Source organism: Populus euphratica, unplaced genomic scaffold, assembly GCF_000495115.2.
Source record: "Populus euphratica unplaced genomic scaffold, PopEup_1.0 scaffold118.1, whole genome shotgun sequence".
In the NCBI taxonomy this organism is placed as follows: Eukaryota; Viridiplantae; Streptophyta; class Magnoliopsida; order Malpighiales; family Salicaceae; genus Populus; species Populus euphratica.
This window is the reverse complement of record NW_011500007.1, coordinates 548,911-576,860: the sequence shown is the minus strand read 5'-3', so window position 1 is coordinate 576,860 and position 27,950 is coordinate 548,911. Positions and strand designations below refer to the sequence as shown.

General features: G+C 29.9%; 2 protein-coding genes and 1 long non-coding RNA gene across 3 annotated transcripts; 2 read left to right on the top strand and 1 right to left on the bottom strand.

Moving 5' to 3' along the window:
- Window positions 1-8,919: 8,919 nt before the first annotated feature.
- On the top strand, window positions 8,920-15,282 carry LOC105141264 (BAG family molecular chaperone regulator 3-like). The gene is given in 4 exon segments (XM_011048443.1): window positions 8,920-9,115; window positions 9,117-9,212; window positions 14,125-14,271; window positions 15,121-15,282. Coding segments are annotated over 4 exon segments (552 nt in total). The 5' UTR covers window positions 8,920-8,944; the 3' UTR covers window positions 15,259-15,282.
- A 4,427-nt stretch (window positions 15,283-19,709) lies between these two features.
- BRCA1 (breast cancer susceptibility1) lies at window positions 19,710-25,404 on the top strand. Its single transcript, XM_011048442.1, has 14 exons — window positions 19,710-19,865; window positions 19,940-19,993; window positions 20,077-20,147; window positions 20,264-20,380; window positions 20,616-21,106; window positions 21,595-21,708; window positions 21,801-22,724; window positions 22,830-22,930; window positions 23,122-23,308; window positions 23,380-23,477; window positions 23,581-23,707; window positions 23,783-23,948; window positions 24,277-24,395; window positions 24,951-25,404. Exons 1-14 carry the CDS (start codon window positions 19,732-19,734, stop codon window positions 25,296-25,298), a joined length of 3,051 nt encoding a protein of 1,016 aa, XP_011046744.1. The 5' UTR covers window positions 19,710-19,731; the 3' UTR covers window positions 25,299-25,404.
- Window positions 25,312-26,240, bottom strand: LOC105141263 (uncharacterized). Its single transcript, XR_845331.1, has 2 exons — window positions 25,816-26,240; window positions 25,312-25,744 (listed from the first exon to the last, which is right to left on the bottom strand). It is a non-coding gene; the product is annotated as an uncharacterized LOC105141263 (long non-coding RNA).
- Window positions 26,241-27,950: the final 1,710 nt, after the last annotated feature.

The window sequence follows — 27,950 nt, the reverse complement described above, 5'->3', positions numbered from 1 at the left end:
ATACCTTGCTTTGTGGAATTTACAAATTGTTTTTCTATTTTAACGCTTTGATTACTAGGGACTAGTAATAAGCTGGTTGGGGGGTGTGATTAGTACTTAAAAGTGCATTTTTATCATGATTTTATATCATCATTTTGCACTTGAAGTATCAATAACTCCTTAACTAAAGCATGTTTTATAATAATATATCTAATAATATAAGATACCTTTAATTTATGGTAAATGTTCATTTTAAATACAGGCCTATCACATAAATGAAAGGATTGAGTGATGAATTTAAGAATTGAAATTGAAAAGATAAAGAGATGGCCAAACTTAGAAAAGAGATGTCAGTGCAATCCAAACCGGAACACTGTTCGGTAATTGGGTCATATCTGGAGCTATAGATCTCAGATTTAGGTCTACTGTATATGGATGGAAAGGTAAGACATAGGCCTACAACTTTCATATGGAGCCCAAGATCTAAAAAGGCCATTATCAAGTCCAAATTGTAGCAACAACAAATTCAAGTCCAAATTGTTCATATGGAGCCCAAGATTTAAAAAGGCCATTTTTAAGTCCAAATTGTTGCAACAACAAAGAAGCCCGAATTTGTCTTCCAACTCGAGCACTGTTCAGTATTTTGGCCATATCTGGAGTTCTAGAAGTCCAAATGAGCTGAATTGCTTACACAAGAAAGCTGAGACAATTGCATACAACTTTCATGTTTTCAAGTAGCTCCATTTTTGACATTATCAATGATGTTTTGGGCAGACAAGAGAAGATAAGGATTGTTACTAAGTCAAGAGTTGGTCACCCACTCATCAATTAGTCATCAAATCAATAGTTCCTAATTTTGGCCCATAAAAGGAGGCATTTGCCATGCATTTAGGCATCTTAGTTTCCAGATCAAGATCATGCTCTTGTTTTCTCTCTTTGTATTTTTTGTAATGTTTATGCTTTGCTTTCATTAATATCAAGTTTATGCCTTTCATTTCCTTTCATTTACTTAGTTAACTTTTATCTTATTTATGTTCTTATTTTGTTTATTTATTTTTCTTTCTTTCATTATGTCTAGCTAAGTTTATTATGTCAAGGTGAAAAGGTTACACTAATGGTATAAGAATAAGTATAGTGTAAACTTAATATGGACTTTAATGTTTGATACTAACATGTTTTGTATTTGTTATCTTGTTCACTCTTTAATACTTTGCTTGTTAAATGACTAATCTTGATTTATGTTGTATAACACTTCGTACAAAAAATACTTGACACTCTCATAGCCCATAATGTATGGTATAACCGACACTTGAGCTATGAAAGGAACTTGATTTGTTGTTAACATAAGTTATAATCATGAATGCTTGACGAGATTTACAAGTATTAGCATTAATCGAATAAGATTTTACAAGTATTAGCATTAATTTACAAGTATTAGCATTAATCGAATAAGATAACTAATGTAATCATGTTAACAATTTATAATCTGATTGGAACCTCCTTTGTGTGTGGTTTCCACTTGAATAATAAGAGTTTATACTATACTTGTTTGACATACCATTAGTGAATCCTCTAGCCTTGACATTTATTTTTATCATTGTTTAATCCTTACGTTAATCTTTCATCTCAAAGTTCTCATCAACTTTCTTCTTCTTCTTCTTCCTTTTTATTATTATTATTATCATTATTATTATTATTATTATTATTATTATTATTATTATTATTATTATTGTTACTAATATTATTATTGTTATTATTGTTACTATTGTTGTTGTTTATAAGTGTTTATAATTTGTATAATTAACCTCTCTGTGGTTTGACCCCGGTCTTGCCGGGTTATTTATTACTTCGACACTCCTGCACTTGGGAGAAGACATCAATCTTTTAGTCATATCAATAAGTAAGGTATAAACTCTTTATTAATTATCAGCATGATCATATTAATTGTCTTATTTATATAACACCATACTTATAAATTTTATCGAGTATTCATGATGCTAACTTATGTTGACGACAAATCAAGTTCCTCTCATAATAATGATGTCGGCCGAAGACTTTGAAGGATCAAGTATTTGATGTACCAAGTGTTATACAACACAAATCTAGATTAACCATTTAACAAGGTATTAAGAATTAATAAGATAAAAATGATAAGATATGTTAATAGCAAGTTGTTTAGGAGATAAGCATTAAAGTCCATATTGAGTTTTTATTTACTTATCCTAACACCATTAGTGAAACATTTTCACCTTGACATAATTAACTTAGCTAGACATTATGAAGAAGAAAAGCTTAAAGAAACAATGCAAGAACATAAACATAATATAAGTTAACTAAGTATAGTAAGGGAAATGAAAAGGATGAACAAGAGATTAATGAAAGCAAAACTTAAACATTACAAAAATATAAAGAGAGAGAGCAAGAACATGATCTTGATATGGAAAACAAGATGCCTAAATGAATGGCAAATGCCTCCTTTTATAGGCTAAAATTCGAAACTATTCATGTGGTAATTGATAATTAATGTAGTGGTCAACTATTGATTAGTGGACTTGGTGGACAACATCACTCAAGCACTTTGGCTAGCTGAATTGACATTGATGCAATCAGAATTTGGTAAAATATCTTCATGATTTAGGCCTATGTCTTAACTGTCTAGCTATATAAACCAAATTGAAATCCAAGATCTATAACTCCACATATGATCCAATGACTGAACAGTGTTCCAATTTGGATTGAACCAGCATCTCTTTTCTAAGGTTAACCCTCTCTTTATCTTCTCAATTTCAGTAGTTAAACTCATGTGATACGCTTGCATTAAAGATGAATATTTACCATAAATTAAAAGTATCTTATAGTATCAAACTTCTTATTATAAAACATGTTTTAGTTAAGAAGTTATTAATACTTTAAATGCAAAATAATGATATAAAACCTCAATAAAAAATGCATTTTTAAGTATTAGTCAATAGGGACATTACACAATCAAGGTGTATAGGAAAGCATGTTCCATGGTTCATATATTTTGAAAGGTGATATGTAATAGTATGTTTTTAGGTGTTATGTATTTGATAAGAATGAACAAACTAGATGAACATTTTGCCATTTGACACTTTTGTAAAGATTTGTATCAAAAATTGTAATGGAATACATATACAAAAGTATAATCTTGTAAACATGATATGGTGAATGTATGTATGTGATATTCTCTTTTTTGTGAATGTTGTATTGTGAAATCACATGAGTATGCACTACTCTAAAAGATGAATTCTATTACAATAAACCCTAAATACCATTGCAAGAATGTGTATTGTCAATCTTTATAAGATGTTGATTTACTTTACCCTATGTGAGTTGTGCGTTGCTAATAAATATAATGTATTTATAAATTTACATAATGATATTATGAAAAAGTATCGAGAACCTAATGACTTACAAAAAAAATTCCACCAATTTTTTACTATGAAAACGTTGTGTTGTTACAATTAGCTTTGGCTAATGGCATCCTAGATGGATAGTCGGGTATGAAGAGGTTGGGGCGTATGAGTAAGGATAACACAATGGTCAAAATAATAAGGATTGTAATATGCATATGAGAAGTAAAAAAAAAGGAATGTACCTACTAAGTTGATAACAAAAACTAACAATAATATTCTTCTAGTTGTTTATTATTATCATGTTTAGATTATTTATAATTCTTGGATCCATTTTGCTTTTATAATAGAGACAACACAATTAACGTATGTAGGAAATCCCAATCTAGAAGTCCATATATTTTTTAAAACAGTAGTGTATTCGCATGTTTAGGCGTTCTATATTTTTTAGAAGCGAATGTACTAGTTGTAGAATTGCCACTTTTGTATAATCTAGTAATAATAACAATATTTGAATAGGGATGTGAACTCATGCATATGTTATTATGATATAATGTAAACCTATGTATATGTAAATATAATGTTGTGTGGTATGTGTATTGAGTACATTCTATATGGAGAAGTTGAATTTACACAATCGTATGAGTAATGTGCCATGCTAATGGATGGAACCCATGTACTAACCTTTGAAATGCTATTATAAGAAGCATTGAGAATATGATGGCCTAAAAAAATAATTTACCATTGATTTGTCTTTGAATTATTGAAATATTACATTAGTCGATCATGTGAGCCATATCCTCCATCTCAATATAATGCTGCAACTTAATCACATTAATTATCTCTCTATTCAAACCTTACTATTGTAACCTATATATCGTCCACAATATTGGCTCTAATCATGGGAATCTCTATATCCTTGTGGTAATTGTCCACACTCTTACACTTTTGAGTCAAACTCTACAATGCTTGAAATAGTTCTTTATAATAATGTCTAGGAATAAACTTGTTTCTCGTGATTGCTTTCCTCTCATCCCAAATCTCTATGGATCTCTCGTCATTCCTTCTCCTACCTAGAATAATTTGATCCCAACAAATAATAGCATAGTTACTAAACTCAATTATAACAAGTATTACCTTCTTTTCTGCATCAAAAGTTTAATATGATTAATTTTCTTATGAAATCTTTAAAATGAATTTTTTAAAGAAAATGAATTAAATAAAATTTATAAAAGTTTGAGAAATTATCAAATTGAGTTTGATTTAATATTTCTAAATGTTAAAAATATTATTTTAAAATTACACAAAAAGTTAATAGCTAGGATTGAAGCATGCTATATATTAAATTATGCATATCAATGTGTTTTTATACATGATGGAAGATTATGGATATCAAAAGAAAAATATGATTATGTTTTGTTGATGGTTGAATGGTTGTAATATTAAATAGGGCCTGCGTTTCTTGTCTTTTTCTCTATTTTTAGGGAATTAGAAATTAAGTTGGGATGATTAATCAAGTGAGACTTGATTGTAAATATATTTTAGAAATTAAGAACTATAATGTAATTTTTACAAAGGATTATAATTCTAGACCTAGACAAATCAAGTATATATTTGATTGCATAAATTTCTAAAACTATCATGAAATAATAAATGTGATGTTTTTCTAAGGGCAAAGTGATTAATATGGTTATAAAATTTTCCCTATAAATAGAATGTTATGCCTCATATTTGTTGTATGGATGAGATAATGATGGAAAATTTGATGTGATCAGATAAAGATATACCGCAAAACATTAAAAAAGAAGAAGAAGAAGCAGAACTAGTAGTAAAGGCATATCAATCACTCTTTTTAAAAGGGCTTTTAGAAAAAAATTTATTTAATAGTTCATGTATGTTACTATCGGAGATTGAATAATTAAACAACTTGTTGTTTGAGACAAAACAACCTTCAAGAGTTAATGTAACCTTAAAAAAAGATATGATCTTGAAGTAATCTTTGCATGAATCTTAAACTATCTATCGAGATTCTTAGCCTTCCTAAAGATTTTATGATTATTATTTTCACTATATTTATGAGTTTCAAGAAACCCAACATAATTTTTCTAGTTTCTTAAAGTGATTGATTTGTCCTCTCAATAACCCTATTTTATCGTGATGTTCTTAGTGTTCAAAACTCATGATAAGTCATTTCCAATGTAAAATTTTACAAGATTTGTGCTATCATTTTTTTTTTCCATGATAACTTCTGATTTTTAAAAATAAAAAGCCTTTTTATTTTAAAATCTTTGACTTGATCTTTCATGCTTTCATTTTTTTTAGCCAATTTCACTTTATCTTACAATTATAATTTTAAATCCTTTAATAAAAAAAACATTTAATGACCAAAAACAAAAGCAACTGATCTGTCAGGGGACTTAATTAGAACAATTTTCATTTTGGTTTGAAAGCTTTATTAGTAGCTAGCGCAGCAAGACAAACCTTATTCTAATTTATCAAAAAGTCTGAGGTTTAAGCTCTCCTTGTGGCAGTATAAATAAAATCCAAGACTTAATGGAAGTATTTTTTTAACACAAAATTTACACCTAACATTTATACAGTAACAGATATACTGTATAAAAAAATTAAAATCATGGCTTTGATGCCAATGTGAATTTGAAAAGAAAACTTACTTTTGAAAATTCCCTTTCTTATTCCCGATTCGATTACTTTAGTCTCATTTCAATTATTAAAATCAAATAATATTTCATAGTATGAATATATTTATAAATTTTATCAAAGAAATACAAAGAGTTCAAAATAAAAGAAGAGAAAGAGAGAACCATTATTCAACCAATGAAAAACTATCCTTTTCATATAAGTTATATCTCTTAATATATAACGAGAGGAAGTTGTTACTTTTTTTAGTAACTATTTTAAAAACTTGAACACGCTCATTTATTATGAATGGACAAACCTAACCCAATGACCAACAAATAAAAATAAGAACCTCATTTTTTTTTTTTGTAAAAACTCTCAAGATCCTCGAGCTTCCTTTCATCTAGTATTGTCGTGACCTGTGGGTCACAAAAATGAGGTAATGACCTCAAGGTTTTAACAGTCATTCTCTCTTTGGTAATGGCTACAAGCTAACAAATTAATTAATAGTAATGATGTACCCAATAAAAAAAATATTAATATTATGAAATATTAATATTCAATTATCTGTAATTTTTTGGCAGTTTCTAAAAACTTTTTATGAAATTGAAAATTTAAATTAAATATTACCGATGAAATAATTAAAAAATATTAATATTCAATTATTCATCAGTAAATCCGTCGCTAATGTGCTCCAATAAAAAGACTGAATCATTTTATTTTACAAGAGACATTTATTTTTTATTATTCTTCTTCCACTACTTCCTCTTCTTCTTCTTCATTATATGTAAAAAACATCAATATCTATTTCTTTCTCTTCTATTCTCTCCTCATCTCCTACTCTTTTCCTCCATGCTCGGGTATGTCTTCTTCTTCTTTCTTCTTTTATCCTCTTAGCTTTTTTTTTTTAATTAATATGCTTTACGAAACTTTTTTCTCTCCTTAGCTTCACTTGCAAGTACATTAAGGTAAGATTTTTCTTTTTTCCTTTTTCATGATTTTTTTCACTATATTTGTTTTTTTATTTTATTTTTAATTCTTTTTGTTCTTAATAATTGTATAAATGTTGTTGTGAGATTTTTTTTCATATGAGACTAATTTTTAATTGATTTATTTATAGGATTTTTAAATTTTTAGAAATTACAACTTTATTTTTTTCATATAAATTTTTTTAGTTGAATTTATTTTTTTTTTGTTGCAAATTTTTTTAAGTTGATTTTCTTATTCTTTTTTCCAAGCATTTTGAGTATATATTATAGAGTGTTGATTTATGTTAATTTCATTATTTTCTAAAATTAATTTTTTAAAATGTTTTTAAATAATTACCGACGGAATTACCAGTGAAATTTCCATCGGTATATCCATAGGTAAATTCGTCAGTAATAAAAAAATATTAATATCGACGCATCTGTTATGTTAGTAAATCCATCGATAAGAATATTTTTTTTATTACCAACGGATTTACTAACAATAAAAAATTACCAATGAAAAATTTACCGACAAAGCATTTTCGTTAGTGATTTCGTTGGTAAATTAATTACTAATAGAATATGTGTCTTACACCGACGGAAAAATTCTGTCGATAAAACTGTTAAATCCTATAGTGATATTAAAATATAAAATCAACATTTTATATAAGGAGAGGCAAAATTGTAATTCTATCCCAAAAGCCAACTGGTAATAAGTAATAAACTACACCAAGGATAAATCTATAAATTAAATCCCAAACCCTAAAAAAAGCACCAAGGGTAGAATCATAAATTCCTCCCTTTCCTTTTCTCTTCTTGCTACCAGCTGTCACTGCTCGTAGTGCAGGGTAGTAGTGCAATGGCTGCTAGAGCAGACATGTGGAGCTAAACACTACTAGGCGTGCTAGCAATAATTAATAGTAATAATGTACCCAACACGAGCTTCAAGGTTTTACCAACCATTTTCTCATTGGTAATGATACGACTAAAAGATTAATGTCTTCTCCCAAGTGCAGGAGTGTCAAAGTAATAAATAACCCGGCAAGACCGGGGTCGAACCACACGGAGGTTAATTGTACAAATTACAAACAACAATTATAAAAAAACAACAATAATAATAGTAGCAATAATAATAATAATAATAATAGTAGTAGTAGTAGTAGTAGTAGTAGTAGTAGTAGTAGTAGTAGTAATAACAATAATAATAATAATAATAATAATAATAATAATAAAGAAAAAGAAGGAGAAGAAGAAGATGATGATGAGAACTTTGAGATAGAATATTAATGTAAGGATTAAACAATGATAATAACAAATATCAAGGTTAGAGGTTCCACTAAGGGTATGTCAAATAAGTATAGTATAAACTCTTATTATTCAATTGGAAACCACACACAAAGGAGGTTTCAATAAGATTATATGTTGTTAACATGATTACATTAGTCATTTTATTCAATTAATGCTAATACTTGTAAATTTCATCAAGCATTCATGATTATAACTTATGTTAAAAACGTGCTAATACTTGTAAATCTCGTCAAGCATTCATGATTATAACTTATGTTACAACAAATCAAGTTCCTTTTATAGCTCAGGTGTCGGTTATACCATACATTATGGGCTATGAAAGTGTCAAGCATTTGTTGTACCAAGTGTTATACAATATAAATCAAGATTAGTCATTTAACAAGCAAAGTATTAAAGAGTGAACAAGATAACAAATACAAAACATGTTAGTATCAAACATTAAAGTCCATATTAAGTTTACACTTAGAATAAACATATACAAAAAAAAAACATAAACATGTTTTGTTAAAGAGATAAGAACAAAGATATAAAATAAATATGTATCTAAAACAGTTTTTAAATAAATTTTTATATTTAATAAGAACATAAAACATATCCCTATTAGCTTCATTTCTTATGTCTTGAAATAGTAATCAAATCTGACCTCAGTAAAACTAATTGTCAACTTAACTTTGGATAATGGATGCAGGAGAGGTAAAGAAGGTTTTGACAGGTAAGATAGGGTTACAAATAGGTGACCAAAAAATAATTTACAAAGAAAAAGAGAAGGGAAATGGCGAGTACTTAGATAAATGTGGTGTCAAAGATCGATCAAAACTCATATTGATGGAGGATCCATCAAGCATTGAAGAGGAGATACATTGAGATGCGTAAAAATGCTCGTATTCAAACTGCATATCAGGTCATTTCTAACGTGTCCATGGAGGTTGATAAACTTGTAGAGCAAGTAAGTGTTTAAGCTTAAATTATACTCATTTGATTAATCCTTCTGTTTTCGCTACAATATAAGCTTTTCTTATATATATAATCCATTTTAAAGTTAATAGGTTGTTATCATGCATTATAAAATTTTCTTTTACTACTCTATAAACATAATTCAGCACATAAAAGGTATTAAAACTTAATTAAAAAGTTTGCGATGAAAATGGTATGTCACTGTATACTTCATAGTATGGGTACATCATGTTTTCTGAAGTTAGGTATTTTGTTGTTCTCGAGTAGTGTTCTTTACTAAACATCATCATTATTTATTTTTTCTGGTATTTGTTATTAGTTTACCTTTGAATTTTATTTTTCTACTATCGCTGTTATAGTTTTGTTCTTCCTTGTAATCTTTTCATTTATGTCTAGATTATTTAGGTTATCTTCTTGATCAAGATCTTTAAATGGTACTTTTTCAATGCATCTAGATTTGTTTGATCAAGATAGTATCCGAGATTTCAACAAGAAAGAGTATCAAATTTCCTTAAATGAACAACATCTTCAATATTGGAACACTACTAAATAATCAAAGAAAAACATATATCAAATAAGAACTATGGATGAATTATTCAATAGAAACTATTGAGCAAGCTTTACCTATTAATCTTCAAGTTCAAATTGTTGATCAAATACAACCTAGTCAGATAAATAAATTTAAAATAAGATATAATTGTTTTCCACATAGGTCTAGTTTTAATTATTGTCAAATCACCTCATCGTCTTATATTAGAGTCCCTCATACTTAGTATTTAAGAGATGCTAGATTTACAATTTTTGTGAATTCATTACTTGTAATCTTTTAGTTAAATCTTATCAATGGTCCAATATACTTGAATTGTTATCCTAGTTTCACTATTTCATTATTCAATCTAGATATAACAAAACTCTTAAATTTAAATATCAAGACTTCAACATACATGCTTATAGATTCTAGTAATATAGATTTAATCTATATATTATATTATAAAGTTATAGTTACCAACATAGCTTTCAAAGCTTTTAAAAAATCACCCAAAAATAAAACTCTCGTTGTCAAAACTAATCCTCAAAATTCAAATATCCAGGTTCCTAAACTTTTATGGTAGAATCAAATCACGTGTCTTGATAATTAGAGATTACCTCAAGTCAGTATTTCAAGATCATCACCATCTAGAAATAATTTGGTATAAATTATAGAAAATCAGTTAGGAAATGTCAAAATTATTTTTCAATCAGCTAAACACAATCCGTTTAAGATTATAAATTGAAGTTCTAGAAAACTAATAAGTAATATTCCTTCTATTCAAAAACTTTAAACTCTCAAGGAATGGATCTTAGTAGAACTATTCATAAACCGTATTATTAAACTAGTGAAACAAGTTTTTCTTATATTATTGAAATTTAAGAGAAATTATATTGTTCAACTAAGCCACTAATACATAATGAGTACATAAATCAATTAAGTGTCATTCAAAAAGAATTTCAAATTAATAAATAAAAATTAAGAATTGATTTCCATTCACCGCAAATTATTAAATTAAGAAATTAATTCTTGAAAACTTATAATCAAGAACAAAGAAATCAAATTGAAATATGATGTTATAAAAATCTCAATGGGATGAATACTTGTATCCTATTATTTACATGTTTAAAAACATATAAATATCAACAAAAACAAATAAATGCTCAAGCCACTTCTTAACCATTTTTAAACAAATCTGACATGCAACCACTAATAATCAAACTAACCATGTTCATCCTTATTTTAGAGAAATCAAGATAAACTTTTATTAAAATGAAATTGTAGCAACCCCTTTCAAACCAACCACTGCAGATGTCAATACTCCTATTTCACACAAAGTTATGAATTCCACTCGGTCACAAAACAACTATACCAATTGAATTCCATACCATAGATAAAAAAAAAAAAAAGTAGTAGTATATAGAGATGAATGTCTTTATAGTCTCTTTTTCCTTATCGAGGGAGGAGTTACCTAACTATCATCTTCTACCATTTCAAAGCCACTTTTCATGCCTCATCAAATACTAAAATATCAAATTATTAAACTACCTTATTATATAATCTTATTGAAATGATCGCTTAAAAACTCGAAGCATTAAATATAAAAATTCCTTCAAAATCATAAATAAAAACTCATCAAAATAAATATCCATCATAAACAAAGATGGAAACACTCAAAGTGAGATTGAAGATCTTGCTGAGAAGTTCCAATTAGATTTAGTAATTAATAAGATTAGAAATCTCAAGCATAATCAATATAAAAAAATCCCAAGGTCAAATATTACTATAACATACCAATACGTTTTAATGTCTAAATTGAATATCTGCCATGTCAAACTCAAGCTCATTATGATGGTAAAAACATAAATAAATGGAACATAGATGGATACAACGAACATAATATCACAAATAAACTTCAAATCATGACCATAACTACCACAACATACAAATTTAAAAATCAAATAGACAAAATATAGATCAAGTGTTAGTCTCAAGATTTACTAGCCAACTGAAATGATGGTGGGATCATTATCTCACCTAAAATGATAAAAGACTTATATTAAGTGATGTCAAAGTAAGAAATAAAAATACCTTAACACCTGTCATTATAGAAAATGCAATCTCAATCTTAATATTTTCCATTACCAAACATTTATTGGTAACCAATAATAATTTTAAGAAAGCTCATCTAAAATCCTTTTGAATTTAAATGTCTTAAATTTTAAAATTTTAGATGGTATGAGGAGATGTTTCTTTCAGATGTTTTCATTATAAAACATTGGCAGGAAAGAAATATTTTAATCTGGACTTTTAAATTTGTACTTCATGAAAGTATAAAAGAGTTAGGTTCATTTTATTCTGAATATGGTTATGAAACCCTTATTCCTCCCTCGAGAAAACATAAAATATATTAGGAAGCAAAAATTAAAAGTAATACGTTGTAAAAAACCTCTAAACAAGAAAATATGATCAAATAAGCCATATAAAAAAATAAAAAAAATAAAAAACCACAACTTCAAAACAACCAACTTTTTATAAGTGTGGTCAAGTAGGACATTATAAACATAAATGGAAAATGGAAAAAAATATTTAAGAATTAGAGATAAAATAAAAATTCAGCTCCTCAACCTTTATAACCTTGAAACACAAACTGATATAAAAGAATAATATAATGATAAATTTATAATCATCCAAAATAATGAAACCCAACTGAATCTAATAGTGAATAAGAAAATATTGAAGCAATTAACTATAGCCTAACAGTGTACACATGCTCCTATAAACAAATTAATGTAATAACTCAATAAAAATACGTAATATTAGATATCATTGATAAAATTGAAGACCCTGAAATTAAGAGAGTTTCTCTTAAAATTAAGGAATAAAAATTAAGCTTATAAAATATAAACTTTTATTTATGAAAAATATTACAATATAAGCGAAGTGGGCATAATAAAGATAATACTCAGTTGGGATTTACTATGCTTTGGCATTACAAGATATATCTATGTATAATCAAATCTGGAAGAAAATAACTTTAGGGATGATGCAAAAGATGCCTTGTTGAGACATTACTCTTGATATGTATATGCAGGTGCATTTTAGTGGATAATGATGTCACTGGTGATGTTTTGAGATTGATAATGTCAGAGATGACATTGTTGGTCTTTTTAGCTGGTAAATGGATGAAGATGTAATATATATATATTATAGAGTCGACTCATAATATTTAGGTCATAATATGGATCTTCATGAATGAATTCTTATTTGTTGGAACTTGATATTTGGGAAAGAAATTCCTGGAGCTTCTTTTTGTATTCTGATTTTGAACTTGATAATGCTAGGTCAACTTGAATTCTATTTTTGAAAGTGAGAATGTAAATTTTCCTTTTTAAAATGTAGTTGATAGAGATGAGTGTTGCTATGAAGCTTTATAAGATTGTAGAAAAAAAAAGTGCCCAAGTCTCAATATTAGAGGCATCGATTTCAATAATGAGAGAAGCTCCTTGATCAAGAATTCCTAAATAAAGAAGATTTCTAACATGATTTTTTAGAGTTTTGACAATTTCAATCATTTAAAAATTTTAGGAAAGGACTTTTTGGAGTCTTTTGTATGGGTTGACATATAGTTCTAAGAATTGGGAAAGAATCTGAAACATAATTGAGGTATCCCAAAAAGCTTTAAAGTTGAGTTTTATCTTTGATTTTTATAGGGAATTTATCGGAAAATTCTATTGCTTTGCTACTTGTAGTTATTGATCCTTGATAAATGTTTTATCCTAAAAATCTTATATTTATTTGACATAAGTTGATTTTTTAGGTTGAAACAACAAGTCCATTTTATTTGATAATATTGAGAAACTTTTGTGGATGGTTAAAATCTTTTGTGATTGATTTTGAAAATAGAAGGGCATCATATATATGTACAATTGTGAATTTTGAATATGGATTGAATATATATCATTCATGATTTTTTTTTAAATTTTAGAAAGGTATTTTTTAGTCCGAATGATGTTGCGTTTCATTCATAATGTCTTAAAGAGACTATAAAAACTATTTTTTAATGATTTTTCTCATCAATTTGAACTTGCCAAAAACTTAATTTCATGTCAAAATTTGAAAATACGAATGCACAATGTAGCCTTTTAATTAGGTATATTTTATTGGGTATAAGCTAATTTATCTATTTAAGAACCTTTTTGAGTGATTTATAGTAGAAATTGCTCCTCATTCAATTTATACTTTATTTTGAACATAAAAAGCAACATAAAACTAGGATGATTTGCTTAATTTTATAAGACACTTATTGAGAAGTTTGTTTATGTATGTCTTACAATATTTAAGTAATTCCTAATTATATTTTTCTTATGTGTAGGTTTTTGCGATTGAAAAATCTATATTAAATGGAGTTAAGGTACCAGAAATTCAAATCACGACATTAATTGAGATGTTAATGAGACAAGCAATTAAGCTTGATAACATTTCTGCAGAAGAAAATGTTTCTACTCAAAAATATTTACAGGTATCTTTCATGCTCTTGGCTTTTACATTATGAAAGGGTTAGTGTTAATTTCTTTGCTTTCTCTTTCTAATTTAATTATTTTAGTCAATATGCTTCTAGTTCAAGTGATTATGGCATTTTAACAAGTTGTTTTGAGTTAATTTTGTATTGTAATTAATTCAATTATAATGTTTAATTTGAATTCAATTGATAAATAAGTTGAATTTATATGTTTGAAAGAAATTTTCTATAACTAAATTCAATTCATTTTGGTTTTCTATATTACTCTTATCACCTTCACTTTATTCAAATTCTCCTTCATCCATCACCACAAATAACCAAAAAAAAATCAAATTCAAAAACTTTTTCTTAAGGTCTTTTTTTCTCAACGCTACACAAACTATAAAATTGAGGATAAATAATATGACTTATGATGGGATAAGAAGATAAGAAAATACTGTTTTGGCTATGATGTAGTTGAGGTTTTAATGGCGGTGAATATGTACTTGATAAAAAGGTAGAAACTCATAAAAAAAAGATAGGTAGATCAATATTTTAAATAAATTAGTTTTAACAATAATTTTTCTTTTTTAGTGTAGTAAATTAGATGGGCTTACATCTTATTTATTTTATTACAATTTTTAAAGCTTGAATTCTACTTGAAATTCAATTCTCGACACTCAAAATAATTTCAAACATGAGAATTTATTAATACCTTTTGAACTTTTGTTTTCAATAAATAAACACATTTTTGAATTTTTATTATTAGAAAAAAAAACTTAAAATGAAAGGGGAAAGAAGTTTTCTATCATGAAAAAAGAAAGAAAGAATGTTATACTCTTGACAATAGTATGTTCAATTTATACAGAGAGTAAGAGGGTGCAATGGTGTGTTGAAACACTAGACGTGCTAAAGATATCAAATCCACTAATAAAACCTGTTGTTGTCGCAGCTAAATGGGAGACATTTGATCCTTCTCCCACCACGTCCCGATGGGAATTTTTTTAATTGATTTTTTCATCACCGTTCTTGTTCTACTTGTGATGTATCTATTGTGGACTTGACTGGCCCAATATTGTATGGTCATTGTCATTTTTGTATTTACAGATATTGAAACACTGCAATTACATGACTGTGTTATTTAAATAAAACATTTAAACTTCAGCTTAATAGAGATCAAATTATTTGAGCTACTCCTCTTTGTAGCACAGTTAACACACTAGTTTTGTTTTTTGCTTCTTCTTTTTTTTTTTGCAATAAGTAATATATTAATAAATTTTTAATGTGAAAAATCTATAGAATAAATAATAAATAACTTTTCTAAAGTGGTTTTGTAGATTTTAGAACAATATTAGAGATATATTTGGATGTTGTCCGAAGATTAAAAACGATAAGATAAAACAATATTGAGATAGTGAAATAATGAGAAAATTATTTAGCGAAAAACAATTGGATAATTACAAGATGATAAAAGAAAACATAAACAAAAAATAAGTATATATATCTATAGAATATTTACTTGTATGATTTTAGAACAAAGGCAAAATAGAAATGAAAGTTGTTGTCCATGAATGTAACATTTATCATTGAGGCTAGATTTATGGTTAACAAATGCAAATGGTTTCGGTGCGTCTTGTCTCCAAGAATTTCAACAATAGTACCTTGAAATAATAGTCTTGTATGAACTATAAGACTTACTTATCTTTTCTTTCTCTATAACAACCAAACCTAAAACAAGTTGAATGAAAGCACGTAGGCAAAAAGAGCATAAATTTTATATATATTTTTATTTTAAATCTCTTTTATTATTGTTAAGAAAGACTTTCCTCTATTATCATTTATACAAGAGGCTAGAAATGTAGAGTTGGTTTAAGATTAATTATAATTAATTTTTAATAAGATACAAAGAAATTGATCAATTAATTTCACATTCACCCTTTATAGTTTTGAATGGTCTATGTATAAGTACTAGGTCAAAAATATTTTTTCAACATTTCTTAATATAAATAAAAATTAACTGACGAATATATAAAGACACAAGGAATTACTAAGATAAAATTAATTGGAAGATCACTATATTAGGATAGGTAACTTTAAATATTTTCTAGTGAAATACAATTGAATTTACTTAGTAAAATAGTTAATGTGATGTTTTTCAATCTTTTATACACCAAGATAATAATATTCAAATAGTTCTTTTCCTATAATTTTATTTAGTTTTCACTGTTGTATTTATTTTAATCTTAAACAACACTTGATTTCATGAGTATTTTAAATAATTAAACCCTTTGAAACTCTTAACGCAATATTTCAATGGATAATGCTATTTGAGAAAACAATTCACCAAAAGATGCCCCGCGTTCTCCATTTTAGCACTTTTTATTACTTATATTTGTTTTATTAAGTTTATTTCTAACTTCATTAATGTAATGTTAAAACATTTCAAGAGTTGTATCTTTATATTTTAGCAACCACGTATAACAATACCTCATGTAATCATCTATAAAAGTAATATAATACATTTTCTATCTCTAGTTTGTGCAAGTTTGAAAATCATTGATATCAAAGTGAATTAAATAAAAAGGTTTGCTACTTCTTTTAATTGTTTGATAAAAATATTTTTTTGTGAATTTTGATTCTACACAAACTTCACACTTGTGATTTTTTTAGAAAAAAATAATTGATGATAAAAATCCAAGATTCATTAATCTTTGCATAGAATTATAATTCACATGTTCCAAATTATCATGTCATGTATCATAAACTCAAGAAAGTAAGAAGAATAAGCATTTTTATGATTATTGTTTTTATATTAGGCTACGATGTTCATTATATTTATTTTGGAGGTTTTCTCTTTATAACAAACATATGCTATTTTTGAGAAAATTTATTACTCTAAAGAACGATTTTAAACCTATTTTTTTCTCAATGATAAGTCCAATACTAAGTTCTTTCTAATGTCAACAATTTGAAACACATTGTTAAGGTAAAAGCTTTCATGAAATCATCTTTAGAATAACCTTTTTGGTCGTTAATACTTTCTAGGTTGACTAGTTTTTATATAAAAATATTCACCATCTATTTATTTATGAGTGAGAATCACTATCTTCTTATGCATAAATATATTTTGTGTCATTACTACCAATTCACCACCGCTCATGGTTGTTGATCAAGTTGATGTTCAAGACAACCACAAATAAATAAGCTTATTTTTTATACTTTATTTTAAAGGTTTTTAATCTTAGTGACATGAGCTTGAGCAGTTCTCTTTTCTTATAATTGTCTTGTTGAGTTTTTTTTTTAATATTTGGCTTGGTTTTTATTTTGTTGCATATAAAACATTTGACATTAAATTTTTTAGCAAACATTATTGAATAAAGTTGTTCAATCACATTTGACCCAAAGGCCATTAAGGAAAAGTTGAATTTTCTTATGGACAAGTTATCATCCTTTCCCACCTTAAGCTCGTAATAAGATTTTTAACCCTTATTTTCCTCTGTTTGTGCTTAGTTTGTGCTTAAGGTGATTTTTAAAGTATTTTCAATGTAGTAGAAATCTTTTAATAATAATAGTCACTTGAAAATATTTATTCAGAACATCATTTCAATATAAATATTATGCAAAATAGGTTGAAATTCTTAAACTTACCTATTATAATTTTGAAATTAAGCATCTTGAAATAATGAAATTTATCGATTATGAGCTTTTTCATACTATTTTTTCAACTTTATACTTCTGATTCAAAGCTTTTTATAATGCTTTTTCACTATTGAAAAATTATATATATCATAGAGCATATTATCTAATCCATTCATGATGTAACTTTTGCACATAAAATCAATGTATTAATGCATTAACAACTACTATGACAATGAATTCTTTAACTAATAACTTAGGTGCAAATTCAGTTAAAAATTTTATCAAATTTAAAGTGGTTGGATAAAATATATTTTGTTTTCAACTTGTAAAGTTTAAAAATCATTACACAGTTCAAGTCTCTGACCATGGTTTACTAAAAAAATTACTTAAATTCTTTATGTAAAGTTAGAGGAAGACGAGCTTAAGTAAAGAAACTTATCCTTATTAGCATTATCATTGATTTTTTCATTTTGAAATTTTATGCAATTAAATGAATTTTATATAGTTTTGAAACTTGACCTTGCCTAGTGGGTCGACCCAGGACCTAGTCTACTCGGGACTACAACTAGACTAGGTTGAAAAAAAAATAGGAGAAGAAAAAACCCAGTATAACCTGATAAAATCCAATTAAAAACTCAAATGTAATTTATTGATTTTTATTTTTTACTAAAAAACATCGTTTTGATAGAAAAAAATTAATTCAGGCGACTTAGTGTTTATATAGTTTTGAAACTTGACCTTGCCTGGTGGGTCGACCCAGGACCCAGTCTACCCGGGACTGCAACTAGACTAGGTTGAAGAAAAAATAAGAGAAAAAAAACCTGGTATGACTCGATAAAATCCAATTAAAAACTCAAATGTAATTTGTTAATTTTTGTTTTTTACTAAAAAAACATTGTTTTGATGGAAAAAAATTAACCCAGGCGACTCAATAACTTAATCAAAACTCAAAATCTGGATTTTGGACTTGGTTGGTTATTGGATTAGGTCTGAAAACTATAAAACTATACATATGATGCAAATATCTTAATGATTCATACTTGTTAACACATAAAGCTCCATAAGTATATTTTAAGTTGGTATGAAAATGAGATCTTCAATATTAGATATAGGAGATTCATATTAGAAACACGTAAGTAAACAAGTCTCCACTTAGTCTCCAATGATAAAGATTCATGAATAGCCATTTAATCCCCATCAAAATCTGCATTAAACCCCTTGCAAACTAGTAGATGCATGCAAATAGATATTGAAATGCAAATATACCAAATTTGTACATAGTAGGTGCTCTATTAAACAATACAATATGCCTACAATATGGCTTCGCATGACTTGTAGTATTCCTTAGGATTAAAAGAACACAATTTTTTTTCTTTTTTCTCTTTTATTTTATGTTCCTAGTACTAAGAAAGAAGTCCCCGGTCCCTCCATTGAAGCTAGAGATGCTTAATTAATTTTAGAAGCAATTAATTTGAGAAAATAATGGTATTGAATTAATTCAAGATTACTTGAAATTAATTTATGAAAAATCATTGTATTTGCATGAAAAGTTACAAAGAAATTTATTAATAAATTATCAGTTAATTATATTTTCTATGGATGCAAATTATAAAAAATATATAAAATAACCCATTTTTTGTCACTTAATTATATTGTTATATTCATAATAGTATTGCCACGTAAAATAATACTTTATTGATTTTCAATTCATGCTGGCAGTCGTCTAGAATTGTCGCGTTTGAAAATTTTAAAAACAAAATCGGCGGCAAAAAAAAGTAAAAAAAAAGGCGCGTGAGCTTAAAGCGTATTGGCGGGGTGCAGGGAATTTTCAGAAGAAGAAGAATGATAAGGAGCGCCGTCAGTGAGTCTTCTTCTCACTATCAAACTTCAATCCAGAGAGAAAGGCGAGCGAGTTACAAAATGGGAGATCCAACTCACCTCGAGAAAATGGGCAGGGAGCTCAAGTGCCCCATCTGGTACACCAACTCACAAATTAATCAATTTGTTTTTACATTTTTTTTTTCGAACTAATATTTTTTTGTTGTTGCAGCTTAAGTCTTTTTGACACTGCAGTCTCGCTTACATGCAATCATGTTTTCTGCAAGTAAATTCCATTTTACTAATTTTTTGTTGGTTTTGAATTTCAATCGCTCTACTCTACCCTAATTTATTCGTGTTCCCTTTCAGTTCATGTATTGTGAAATCGATGAAATCAGGTTCCGATTGTCCAGTCTGTAAAGTGCCATACCGGCGCAGAGGTATGATGCCTCTTGCCTTTTATTTTCAATTTGAATCATTATCATTTTTTCCTATTTAAAATATTGGAGTAAAGAGGAGGGTGTTTTCTGTATTTATTTTATTTTTTTCGCTTCAGAGGTTCGCGCTGCTCCTCATATGGATAACTTGGTCAGCATTTACAAAAGCATGGAAATTGCTTCAGGATTCAATATATTCGTCACTCAGAATCAACCACCATCAACTAAATTATCAGGTGATGCAAAAAAAAAAAAATCAAGGGAAATGATTGGTTTATGCACTTACTTTGTATCCTTGTTGAACTTCAAACATGAGTCTCTTGTATTAATCATGGAGCACTTGCGATGAATATTCTGTTTGCGCTCCCTTAGATGAAGTTCTAGCAATCTATGTATTTGCTTCTTCTTTTTTTTGTTGTGAGGGTAATATTGGGTATTTGTCTTTATGATTTCTTGCTGTTCTTGTTACAGATGTACAAAAGCAAGTAGGAGACGATACGGACCGTGGCAGAGAAGATATTGGTTGGATTTGTCAGGATATGCTGGAGGAGCAACTTGATATATCCAGACAAAAAGATTCAAGGAAACTTGATGAATCCAACATGGAATTATGTGGTCCCATTAAATCGAAACCTTCGTTTCCAACCAAGAAAAGAGTTCAGGTGCCACAATGCTCTCTTTCAGGCACATCGGCACAACCTGAGAAGCTACAAACTGGATCAAGAGAAATAAAAAAATATGACTTCAAAAATGATTCATCAGTCTCAAGGAAGAACCCTGTTGTCGATGGAAAGGGAGAGCGCATGCTATCGCCTTTCTTCTGGTTGAGAGATGAAGATGGAGAGAAGTCAAGTCAGCATACTGACCTGGATCAGCTTCTGGATATCACACCACCAAATGTTCCTACTTTCAGTGATATCAAAGACTCAGATGACGAAAACCCCCCTGAATCATCCTCGAAAGTGAGTCCCAGTTCAGTTCATTGTCCGATTCAAATTTATCGTAATATCTGCTGTGACTTGCTACCTCTCTGCTATACTTGTGTCCTGTGAGCTGTCAATTACTCATATTTTTGGTTCATAGCTCCTGCAATTGATTTGGCTTAACTGGTTCTTCTCTTCTTCTTGAATTCAATCAACACTTTTTCATTGAGCTTTCTTGAACAGATTTTCATTCGATGGATATTTCAGTTCCTTTCAGAATATGCATAAAGATAAAGAGTGGACATTGAAAAATGAAAACAAAAATAAAAATCATCAAGTTGTAAAGTTTATGTCAATCTATTGAAAACAAAACTCTAATATTCGTTGTATCCACAGCTTATGCTCTCCTCAAACAAAGCTAGTTAACCCAAGCAAAATATATATCTTGTATAGAGTTCCTTAAATTACCCTAACATTTAGTCCGACCACATCAATTTTCTTACTCGTGTTTTTCTAACATGATGTAGGGGGCAGCGTGTGGCAACGAATCACATGTTGCAGATTTTTTTGACAGTGAGATGTTTGAATGGACGCAACGAGCTTGCTCTCCTGAGATTTTTTCAAGCCCAGCAAAGATGCAGGTATTCATCCCACCCAAGTAATTTTGTCTAATTTTAGTATTTTATAGTGCTAGTGTCATCTGGCTTTCGCTGAAATTTTAAGTGAAATTTAGGCTGAAAAAACACACAAAGTGGATGCAAATACAAATGAAGAACGTAGTGCTGAAAGCAAAAACTGCACCGATACCAAACCGCGAGTGGGTATTTCTGAAGACATACTGGCCAATCTATCCTCTCCAATAGTTAAAAGTGCAAATTACCAAATCGGGCGTAATACTTCCAAGAAGAGAGGCAGGAATGCTAAGAACACAACATTAAGGAATTGTGCTCGGAAGAATGCAGATAAGGATGGTAGGTTGAAAGGAGAGAATGTTTCTTCTGTTTCAGTTAGAGAAAATTTGGACCAGGCTGATGAAAACAAGGTTACTGGTCAGCTGTCTATTTCATTTGATAAGAAACAAGGTCGCAGTAATCTTAAAAGGAAGAAGAATGGAAAAGAGAGTAGAAAGATCAGTCTCCGGTGCAAGGAACGAAAGCTGGATTCTGTTGAGATAAACATGATTAAAGGAGTCTATTCAATACACAACCAAATGGACAAAGATGAACACGCCCATGATTACTTTTTACCCGTCCCTGTGCTTGAAGATAAAAAGCCCTCAGAAGTCAAGGGGAAACCTGGCAAACAAGGGGAAGAAGTCAGGTCTGCATTGTGTCCAGAACATAATCAAGAATTAAAATGTAAGAAAAACATGGAAGTTTCATTAGATGGTATCATAGAAGATGGATTAGTCAATGACCATCAAGAAGGTGCTGACAATGTCTTTGCAGAGGAAGCTCAGTCCACTGAAAATATTACCGGCAACACCGCAAGGGCAACTGAATCTGCTGAGAAGGTTCAAGCCAGTCTTAATACTGGAATTCTTGATGATTTGGCAACATTAAAGGATCATTGCCAAGAAAATGGAGCGGCCATGCTTAACTGCAAACTTAATTATATTATTCAATGTGCTTTCTGTCTTTCTTCAGAAGTCTCAGAGGTATCTGTTTGTTTTCCTTGTTTTTGCGAGTCCTACTTTGCTTTTTTCCTGTATCTCATGACTTTTAAATCCATTTCATTTCTGAATCTTCCACCAAAATTACAGGCTTCAGGAGAGATGATCCACTACAACAATGGCATACCTGTGGGGGCAGATTATAATGGTGGATCCAGGGTCATACACTCTCATAAAAACTGTGCTGAGTGGTAAGAGAATTCTTCAAAGGAGCTCATAAAGGCAATTCATAGTGTTTTTAGTTTTTTTAATTAATTTAAGTCATCGGCCTGTATAGGAGTGCCAAAAAAATGGTTACTTTCTCAGGAAAGTTCTTAGCTTACACGTCGTCATGTTGTTGTTGTGGTAGACATCGTATAATTATAAAAAATCATTCCTGCAGGGCACCTAATGTCTACTTCGAGGGTGATAATGCAATTAACCTTGAAGCTGAATTAGCTAGAAGTCGGAGAATTAAGTGTTGCTGCTGTGGACTCAAAGGTGCTGCTCTTGGATGTTACGAGAAGAGTTGTCGCAAGAGTTTCCATGTTCCTTGCGCAAAGTGGACCCACCAATGTCGATGGGATACTGTAAGTGTCATGAATTCAATGCTTTGTAGTTCAAACATCATTTTGATTGTTTCTCAAATCTCTTGCAACAGGAAAATTTTGTCATGTTATGCCCTCTTCATGCTTCTTGTAAGTTGCCTAATGAAAGCAAACAATCTCAAGAGAGGAGAAAAAACTGCATTTCAAAAGGGTATTCTAAATTCCGTGGACAAATTTATCTCTTAGTAGCTGACTCTAGCTGCTACTTGGAAATCATACTAAATGCCTTTTACTCATTCTCCTTCCTCTACCAGACAAACACCAAGGCAATACAATCAAGTTACTTTCAAACATGACATCAATATGCATAAAAGTCGGAAATCATGTTTAACGGATGACAAGTTGGTTCTTTGCTGTTCGGCTCTCACAGTTGGAGAAAAGGTAATAGAAAATCTACAAGTGACTTTCGGCTTTGTAACATTTCTCTTTCCTAAATGAAAATGTTGATTACTGCAGGAAATTGTTTCTGAGTTTGAGAGTTTATCTGGAGTTACAGTCTTGAAGAATTGGGATTCAAGTGTCACTCATGTCATTGCATCAACAGATGAAAATGGAACATGCAGAAGAACCCTTAAAGTTTTGATGGGTATCTTGAAGGGGAAGTGGATAGTGAACATTGAATGTTAGTATAATTGTTTCCATGAAATGAATTATCCGCTCAAGTTATAGAATGCTGTGATATCTCAATGTTCAAGTACCTAATTTGTGTGTGCATTAAAGAATCATGGGTGCATGTACGTGTAATGATTCTGCATGTGTATTTGCATTTAAAAGTTAGGATTAGGTGCCACCTGTGGCATTGATTGAACTTATGTAAATGAAACATGCAGAACCCTATTATTTTTATCAGTATATTCGAGAGGAGGTGGATACTGAGCATTGGTGATTGACTATGTATGTGAATCTAGCGGTTCTGCCTGTACTCAACCCTTTGTTTGTTCCTTCTGTAGGGGTCAAGGCTTGTATCAAAGCCATGAAATTTGTTGAAGAGATGCGATATGAAATTACTGCTGATGTTCACGGAATCAGGGATGGTCCACGAAATGGAAGACTAAGAGTCCTGAACAAGGTTTGCTCCTGCTTCTACAGTTGTCATCTTAAACATTTTGGGAATCGTCCCATAAGTTGTCATCTTAAACATTTTGGGAATCGTAAATTTTTTTTTTTGTTTCCATGGATTCATCTATAATTGGAAGGCAGATCATTCCCTTTCAATGCTGGCATCAGACCTGTAGTTTAGTTCATCTCTAATCTGCTTGCTCCATAAACTTTTGCATTATTTTCATCTTACTTTATAACTTTGTCAAGATTCTTCTGCGATCACAGAACTCATGAACTCTGATTCTGAAATCTGCTCGCATTGGGTTTTTAATCTGCATCTTTTCTCAGAGCTAGTAGACTTTTTATCCTCCTGTATTAGGCTTTGTGCTTTTATCTGTGACCGTAATTTGGTTTATGAAGAAAAAAATTGGCCCTAGTTCTTTGCATGCAAGCGAAATCACCTGTTAAGCATAGTTCTAAAAACAATGTGTGCATGCCCGCATGCAGTTCTCTTTAGGTTCACTTTGGATACATATTCTTAATACATCCAGTTGTTTTTATTGACAAGTTCTATTATGTGCAGCAACCAAACATTTTTGAGGGATTTAAGTTCTATTTCATGGGAGATTTTATTCCTTCTTACAAGGGATATATACAAGATCTTTTAGTTGCTGGTGGAGGAACAATTCTGCACAGAAAACCCATTTCGGGAGCCCAGGGAACCTTTGTACTGGACTCTGAACCTCCAACTTTCATAATATACAGCCTCGAGATGCCTGATAAATGGGATCCTAGCAAGAAGAATATGATATTAAACCGAAGGCAGTCTGATGCAGAAGCTCTAGCTAGTTCAACCGGAGCAAAGGCGGTAAGCAATAAATGGGTTTTGAACTCTATAGCAGCCTGCAAATTGCAAAGTTTGGCTCAATAATGCTGGATTTGTATTTCAAAATTGGGAGCTCTGTACATGTTTCATCAAGACTTAGTTATGAGCATTGCCTCTTTCATACATCAATTCACGAGCAGGTTTTACTCAAGCACTCTTGCTCTCCCTTCCTAACTAATTCTATATAGTTCTTTCTATGGTGATACGCTTATAGCTGTTCTCTAAGAATAGTTTCCTTGCCATGTTCAATAATCAAATCCTGGAGATCTTTTGTTTCAGAACTACATATCCTACCTCTGGTCATCCCTTGGTTATAGCTGTCATACGATACAAGCTAGCACAATATAACCTCGTTTAGCTGCCGACTGCTCTCAATGAAAGCACTGGGATCATTAATAATTGAACATTTGTATATCCTGATTGTGAAAGATAAAAAAAATCTAGAGAACACGGGTCTGCAGAATCCATCACAAACAAGAAGCATCAGAAACCTTAAGAGCTTAGATCCTGCGACTATGAATTTAGAAAAGAGAACAAAATTTTAGAGAGTACACCGGAAAACTGAACTAGGCAATTGCACATGAACAGTGTGCAACATCACTACTCATGTCTACTTCTACACGATACAACAGCTTTCCTCTATAAATAATTGAAGATGCTCAAGAGTATTGTCTTCCATGGGGAAAAAAAACTTAATATTATGCAGCGGGAGGCTTTCTAGTATTGATCTCAGCTTCTAGTTTAGCACATCCAATATTCTTATATTGAAACGCTCGTTGAAATCTCATCTTCAATATCTTTGCCTGTTGCCAGTCGGTTCGTATAGCTTACACTATCAAGCACTTCCCAATTACATCCATGGTAGCGCAAGTTCCTCGTTTGCAACTTTGTTTTTTCTTTTTAAAGAGCGACAACTATCAGGGGAGCAGAGGACTTGCTCCGAAAGTGCCCTATTACTCTCTTGAAGCGCTTAATTCCCTTGTGCTTCTCTGCGAAACAAGCTTGAAGTTTAGCCGTCAATGTCTCATTTTGGGATTCGAGGTCATAGACAAGCTCCTCTGTTTCATTCAATTCATAAACCTTTCTTGCAAGCTCGGCTGCCATAATTTCCCTTTTCCTCTCCCAAGCTTGAACACATAATTTCTAGGCTCGTTCGTATTACCAAGCCTGCACTTAGCTGTTCCTTAACCGCTCTTTCCCATCACTTGCGGATTCATCCGGCTTCTGGTCTGCCGGAGCTAGGCTTGGTCTAAGATCTGTGTTACAAGCTGAGCTACCTTTTTCTTGCCAGATGGAGCTTTTGAATTCGAACTTTAACATCATCCAGAATGGTCATCATTTCAGCATTTTGTGGGAAAATAAGTGCATGCATGCTGCTATTTGCCATAAGGAAGACTCATGGAACATTGGTATCAGTTTTGAACAAATATCTCAATCATCACATCAAAGGCAAAGAATGATCAAAAGCAGCAGGATTTTTCTGCAAATAATGTCATGGATCTGTTTAAGTCTGTTGAGCAGAAATTTTGTATTTCTTATTTTTTTGGGTACAAAAGAAAGAAAGCACAAAAGCAGCTACGCCAAAAAGAAACTCCTTATCTTAACAGCATCAAGCAAAACACGAATACCCGGAGGAGGATGATTCCATATCTGAAACATTAAATCTCGTAATGGCCCGAGAGGTAAGGTCTGGATTCTCAAGTTGCTAAAGGTCTATAGAAGTCTAATTTGAAGAATTCTGAACAAATGCAAGGATGAGGAAGAGAAAACGAAAATACAAACACCTTTTAAGCTACAGTTGAACTTGTTGGAAGGGGTAGCGATTCAGGAGATGAAAATGCCCGCGGCTAGCATTTTCCATGCGAATTTTTTTAATGAGAAATAATTTAGGCAGGGTATTTGATACATCAACCACCATCAAAGGGAAGAAAAGGGTACGTTGGATATGAATCATTAATTCTATTTTTTGTAATTGGGTGTTTATTAGGTGAAAATGAGGAGTTTTTTTTATTTTCCAGCCATGGTCAGAATCTAAATAAATAGACAATGCATCACCTATTTATTTTTTTCAATAAAAAGGGTTGACTATGTATTGTCTATTTACACGAGTATGACCTTGTAGGCTTAATGCATTAAGCCATTGTTTTGTTGAGCCAAACAAGTGGGCTTAATTTGTTAGTTTATAAACTTTATAATCAATCAGTTTGTTATATGGGGATTTTTTTTTAATGTAAGGACATATTATTATTAATAAAAAATATTCTTTATTTTTAATATTTATTGAATTTTGATTAATGAGTCTGTATAAATAAAAAAAAATTAAAAAATATTTTGTAAAGAAAATTATAAAGTGGTTATAACTATGAAAATTTCTATTGTATTAAAGAATTGTTTTTAAATATTTATGGTCAATATTTTATTAAGACTAGGTATTAATTAGACTTGTTGAGACCAATATATATCATGTTTTTTTTTTATGAAATGAAATAGATGTTCTCATAAATTGAGGTATGATTTGGAACTAATATAAAATTGTTTGTTAGATGACATATATACTAAATTGATATGTTTGAAGATTCTACATGATAAGATCACTTGTATCTATTGAAAAACTTGTGTGACAGTTATGTAAATGATTCTTGGATTGTGTAAATAATTATTAGACATGAGATTATTAGGTTATATTATAAAAAAAAT